We start from the raw sequence: 6,542 nt of genomic DNA on the forward strand, positions 1-6,542 counted from the left end.
TACCTATTGTATTTTAAGTTTCAAAAGTATATAGTTCAACTATAGAAAATAGACTTAATGTAACACAAGGTTTGTTTGCATCACAGATCTCAACTTGCTCCAGTATGTTCCTGTTCTTCTACTTATTCCAATATATTCGTTAGAATCAATAGGAGTATGTAATGTGAACAAACCTACAATGAATAATCATTTCACCTTTGTTTAACATTGGCAAATAACAAAAGACCTGTTATTCTTTTAATCTTAGAACTGAACTTCTTGCAACTTCTTGGTTCATCTTCTTTTTCTTTTCATAAAAGACAAAAGATAATTCAGTTCTAGGATATGGAAAAAAAAAACAGACTTAAAGATGTAATGATTTATTGTGTTCACACTATGTTCATCTATTCGTTGCTAGAAAGCATTCACAATTTGAACGATAATGTGATGCTACTTGCTCGTAGAACAAGCCTTTACAGGGATAATCAAGCAGGACAATCTCTTTAATATCAATACAGTTTTATTTTAGACAAATATTTACTAACAGATGCTGTTTCTTCCAAATTTATTACCAAGTATTGAAAAATATATTGCATATTTAGATTTAAATTAAACTTTGAAATAAATTACAGGGGACGACGGAGAAGTTTTTATAGTCAAGAAATCTTCGAGGAGCAAAAAGCTGATGAAACAGCTAGATCACGAAAGGAGAAAAAAGAAAGGTGAAGAGAAAATGCAAGTGGACACTGAGCAAGCGAATAAATCCATTAAGCAGGAAAAAGATTTAGAAATAAAGACAGATGATCTAGTAGTAAGCTATCTCTATGATGTTTTATTATTATTAGCATTTCTTCAATTTAAGTAATTTATCATTTAACATAGAGGATTTTTTATGTCTCTCCCTGATACATTGACTAATGTTTCAAGATTTGGAACAACTGTGGGAATACAGCCCAAGGAGACATTATTTAAATGTCATTTCTTATATAATAATAATTTACTTGTGTATACTTTATATATATCAAGTAGTTTACATAAAAATGTTTTTTTAATTGTTAAATTTGATCACATAAATTTATATATTTAAGTGAAATATTACTTTGTCTAATGATTTTTATTTTATCAGTTATTTGTGCCAAAGAATGAATAATGCTTAAATTATAAATATGTAAAGATTGTGTTCTAACTTATTTAAAATCTTAATAGTTTATTTCTCTTTAGTGTATACATGCTGAAATCAATTTGTAAGCTTTCTATTACAACTTAATGATTCTTAATGAATATATTTGTATCTTTGTTATTTTATTGAATTAATAGAAATATACTCGGATATTTTAATTTCGAAATATTATATTCCAAAATTTATGAATATCCTATTCGTAAAAATTTTGAATTTTTTTGAAATTGTGTATCTTTACTAAACAAAATATAATCTTTATTGCTAGGTTAAAATAAAAAACACAGGACCCCTGATTTTAAACGGACGAGCTGCATTGGCAGCAGGAAAAGATGACTATACATCGGGTGAGGAGGAAGATGAACCTTGCAGTCACAAATTTAGGAAAAATACAGATAAAGCTGAAACTGTAAAAATACTTCTTGAGAGTACGTAATTCAGATGATACATATAAATTATGATGTTGTTAAATCATTACTAGAATTCATATAATTAATAAAATTGCTGTGTATACATTTAATAATTAAATTCTTTGACAAAACAAATGAAAAATAAAGTATTAAATTTTGTTATTATATCTAAGCAGCATTGCAAAATATATATTATAAAATTTATTAACATTTAAAAATTATATATTTTTTAATTATGTTTTACAACATTCTTTTGATATTAACCAGGTGGATGTATACCTGATGCAGCTATGATTCATGCAGCGAGAAAACGCAGACAGAAAGCAAGAGAATTGGGAACCGATTACATTCCTATTGAAGAGCAGAGGTAGCACAATTCATTCTTAAGATTATATAAGTGATGACTCGTAAATTTTTATAATAATTAATTAATATAATATTAATATAATTATTGTAATGATATTACAATAAATTTATTTTTGTAGCGATGACAAGGGCAAATCAAGACTAATACGAGAGGAAGATCATGATCGAAGCGACGATGATGATTCTCAAGATCGACTAGATATGACTGTCAATACTGAAGCACGTGATAAAGAAAAGAGGAGAGAAGCATTTCTTGCTTCTCAAGTTCCATTAAAATGTGAGTTTTTACATATAATAATTAACTTTAAGTGTAGCGTATATCTAATAAAAAATTCTAAGATATTTAATAATAAAAGATAACACAATTTTGAACACATTTTTTAATTTAGTTTCAGATAATGAAAGTGAACATGAAAACGAAGAAGAAGAGTGGGAAGCTCAACAAATACGAAAAGGTGTAACCGGTGCTCAGGTAAAATTTATTAATATACCATGAGATTTAGGATAAAAAAATATGTATAAAGTAATGTTAAATATCTGGAATATTTTTACATGCAGATTGCAGCAGCACAGCAAGATTCTATGTTGCAACAACAATATACAATGGGCATGAATGTTAATCAGATAATTGGATCTGGTGTACCTTTAGAAATGGTATTAATGCCTGCACCTCCACCGCCACCATCTATTCAACCACCAGATCCAACAAAAATCGTACCTATTACTCCACAAGAAGTTGTAAACAGGATGCGCACAAGGTTCCATATTTCTCCAAACATGTTTCGGGCTTTTTATACAATAGAAAAATTAATGGAAGCTAATTAATGCTAATTAATTAAATGTTATAATTTAAAGGTTGGACAATTTGAAAGAGGTGCATAGACGGCATCAGCAAGATCAGGAGCATTTAGAAGGAGAATTACAACAAACCATAAAAGAATTGGACGAAAGTGAAGTTCGTACGCCGCATTATGCACAGCGCTTCAGATATTACCAAGAGTTGCGTGGGTATGTCACTGACTTGGTAGAGTGTCTTGATGAGAAGGTGGGTTGATACGCTGTCACGTTTGATTTATGTGCACTGGGTTTTATCGTACAGTATATGGCTGACAAAAATTCTTCAGTCCCAGTAAAGTACCAACGACTTTAATAAATCTTGTTTTAAATTTTGATATCTGAGGTTTAAGTTTCTGATTATAAATTATATATATTGTAAATAATTGAATCATTTAACATACTGATCAAATTATCATACTTTTATTATAATGTTTCATTTTATGAATGTGAAATACATACAGTGAAAGAAAAGAAATTATATGATTTAAAATTATATTTGGTATGATGTCAATAATAACGAAAGTCCAGAAGCCTTAAATTGCAAAAGATTCAAGATATATTACTTAAAAAGCTGGAACAATATTTCTCTTTTAATTTATCCAGAGCTTTTGATAAATAAAATAAAAGGGAGATAAAATCTTTTAAAGTAATAACTTACTGGTTCGATTATTCGTAAAATAGAAAGAATGCATATATGTCGCACATATACGTATTTCCATTGCCGGGGGTCATTATCTTCTCTGTATTATGCTATTTTGATACATTTTATAAAGATAAATATCATATACAAGTGATTAATAAATTAATTTGACTGTGGTAAGTAAATTGATGTCTAATCTATTTATTTTTAATGTGTGAACATTTATCACGTTGAAGAATTTTCTATGTAATTTATGAAACTAAATCGATTATCAAACAAATTAATGTTTTTCAAGCATTGTTATCATAAAGCCATTCAGTTTAGACATCATCAGTTTTATTATAATAAAACATTCATTGAATCACATTAAATGTATAATTCTTTTGTTAGCTTCCCCTGGTCATCGACTTGGAACAACGCTGGTTAGATCTATATGGTGAACGTTCAGTCGAATTGATGGAACGAAGACGACAAGATACAAGAGATCAGGCAGAAGAAATAACTACTACAGCAAGTCAGTATTTTCAATTAGTGGTAGTAGAGAATATAACTGATAAAATTTAGTATATTGAGGACGTTTGATAACCTTACATAATATATTCCAGAGATTTTACTGAAAGATTTTGTAACACAAATTCTATAATTTTTTTTGTTTTGCAGGAGGTCAAGCCATGAGAAGAGGACCAGAAGTAGAAGTACACGTACGACGAGCTACAGAGAGAGAAGGTAGAAGAGCACGTCGTAGAAGAGCAAGAGAATTAGCATCAAATATTCCAAAGCACATTGATGGCATGTCTAGTGACGATGAAGTTACTGAGCAACAAAATCTTATATTTAAGCAAGCGAAAGGTAATAATCAACTTTATATTTTGATTTTTTCATATAATTTCATATTTACGTTTTTAACATATAATTTTATGATTATAATATTTTTATTTTATTACAGATGAAATCGATAATAATTGTAAAGATATATTTTCTGATGTTATGGAAGAATATTGTACAGTACGTGGTATCCTTTCAAAATTCGAGTCATGGAGAGAAACAGACATGGATGCCTACACAGAAGCTTATGTATCGTTGTGTTTACCTAAAATTATTTCGCCTATTATCAGATTACAACTACTTACTTGGAATCCGATTATGGTATTTTGTTCACTTTTTCCATCAATAAAAGGCCTTAATCATACTTGTAATTAATATCTAATTATTTTTACAGGAAAGCGCTGATCTAGAAAGGACAAAGTGGTATAATACATTACTTCTGTATGCTTTAGATAGTAAAGAGACAGAAGAATCATTGAAACGAGATCCAGATGTTAGATTAATACCATCCACAATTGAAAAAATTGTGATACCAAAATTGACATGTAAGAGTGATATAAGGATTATCTTTTATAATGCTATTTATAAAACTACAAGTAGGAATGAAATAATTCTATTTTATGTTAATAATTTTTAGCTATTATTGAAAAGATATGGGACCCAATGTCAACGTCTCAGACGTTACGTCTTGTTGGAACTATAAATCGATTGATAAAGGAATATCCTAATTTGAATGATACCAGTAAACAGTTGGAAACTTTATTCAACGCTATTTTAGATAAAATTAAAGCTGCTATTGAAAATGATGTTTTCATACCTATTTTCCCAAAACAGTCAGTATACTCAGTATATAATTAAATTGATATCTCGCATATAGTTACATTATTCTTTCGTTGCTTCTAACATAAGTTAACATTTCAGAGTTTGGGATACAAAACATCAATTCTTCCAAAGACAATTTGCGATGGCTGTTAAATTATTGCGCAATTTATTAAGTTGGCAAGGTATTCTTGGGGATATACAGTTAAAAAATTTGGCACTTGGTTCGCTTTTAAATCGTTATTTGCTCGCTGGGTTACGCGTTTCTTGTCCAACTGATGCTTTATTCAAGGCAAACATGGTATATCATATTTAACATTAAAATATAATCAGGAAACACGATAATGTCTTGATGCTAAGACAAGCGCAATAATAAATACTACATCATAAAATACTACATATATTTTTAATGTTTTAATTTTATTCAGTTACAACAAATAAAATGTTTTAATGTTTGTTAGATTATGAGTACGCTACCAAGAGCATGGCTGCAAGGAGAAACTATTGAACACCTTAAAATGTTCGCCACACTTATTCAACAACTTAGCGAACAATTGGATCAGGCAAACCCTGCACATAAGTAAGTATAAATAATATTCGTTGCAATCAACAAAACGTTTTATTATTTTGTAAATTGAGTAAGACATATAAATTCTTTTTAAAATGAAATTTGTGTGTTATAGTGAAGCCTGGGAATATGCCAAATCCATCCTGAAAATAATTAAGCCCTTATAATATGTTGATTATTATATGTATGTGTCAGTAATATTTTGTCAAATTTTTTGCTTTTAGTATCTATATGCTTGTTGATAGATTTTATACATATAACGTATAATAGGATTCTGTACATGATGCATTACAGTAAATTGTCAAATGTATAATATATGAAAATACAATTTTGTATAGTAATAAACTAAATGAGACAACTCATGACATAATATACTTCCCGATTGTACATAATAGATAAGCCGAAAATAAATCTGTAAATAATATACTCGTAAATATTCGAGCCTTGTCTTTAAAAATAATAGTTACGGTAATTAAAAAAATATTCAATTCCTATATCAATAAGATATGACATTCTCTAAGATATGTAATTTGACAAATTTATAATAAAAAAAGTATATGTATTTCGAATTAATGAACACATACTTTTCAAATTAATTGTTTCTGAAACTAATACAAATAATAAAGCATTTATACATCAATCGTAAAATAATTAAAAATTCTTTCACCTTTTATTCACGATAATTAACAAAATAATTGTCGAAAAGAAATGAGAAAGAAATATATAAACATCTTTTATATAAATTTTTTAATAAAAATATTTTTATGTTTTAAATGTATTTTTGAATTTTTGTAACTCGAAGTCGTTCATATTTAATTATATTATTAAATTGTTAATTTTTTATCATACAGAATAGAAATATTGATAATTTTTTCTGCATACTTCTATAGGAAACTGTGCGTAAATTTAAGAGATGTGTAT

General features: G+C 28.1%; 1 protein-coding gene across 1 annotated transcript in view; it reads left to right on the forward strand.

The window, feature by feature from the left end:
• LOC105623148 (PAX3- and PAX7-binding protein 1) overlaps window positions 1–5,788 on the forward strand; it is a 10,214-nt gene extending 4,426 nt beyond the window's left edge. The window contains exons 2-16 of the mRNA XM_012204548.1: window positions 612–790; window positions 1,425–1,584; window positions 1,834–1,933; window positions 2,052–2,209; window positions 2,322–2,404; window positions 2,491–2,690; window positions 2,788–2,977; window positions 3,800–3,923; window positions 4,070–4,258; window positions 4,356–4,555; window positions 4,629–4,779; window positions 4,872–5,067; window positions 5,156–5,354; window positions 5,515–5,633; window positions 5,737–5,788. Of these exons, the coding sequence (XP_012059938.1) occupies window positions 612–790; window positions 1,425–1,584; window positions 1,834–1,933; window positions 2,052–2,209; window positions 2,322–2,404; window positions 2,491–2,690; window positions 2,788–2,977; window positions 3,800–3,923; window positions 4,070–4,258; window positions 4,356–4,555; window positions 4,629–4,779; window positions 4,872–5,067; window positions 5,156–5,354; window positions 5,515–5,633; window positions 5,737–5,788 (2,300 nt within the window). The remainder of the gene's footprint in view (window positions 1–611; window positions 791–1,424; window positions 1,585–1,833; window positions 1,934–2,051; window positions 2,210–2,321; window positions 2,405–2,490; window positions 2,691–2,787; window positions 2,978–3,799; window positions 3,924–4,069; window positions 4,259–4,355; window positions 4,556–4,628; window positions 4,780–4,871; window positions 5,068–5,155; window positions 5,355–5,514; window positions 5,634–5,736) is intronic.
• Window positions 5,789–6,542: the final 754 nt, after the last annotated feature.

Source organism: Atta cephalotes, assembly GCF_000143395.1.
Source record: "Atta cephalotes unplaced genomic scaffold scaffold00054, whole genome shotgun sequence".
In the NCBI taxonomy this organism is placed as follows: domain Eukaryota; kingdom Metazoa; phylum Arthropoda; class Insecta; order Hymenoptera; family Formicidae; genus Atta; species Atta cephalotes.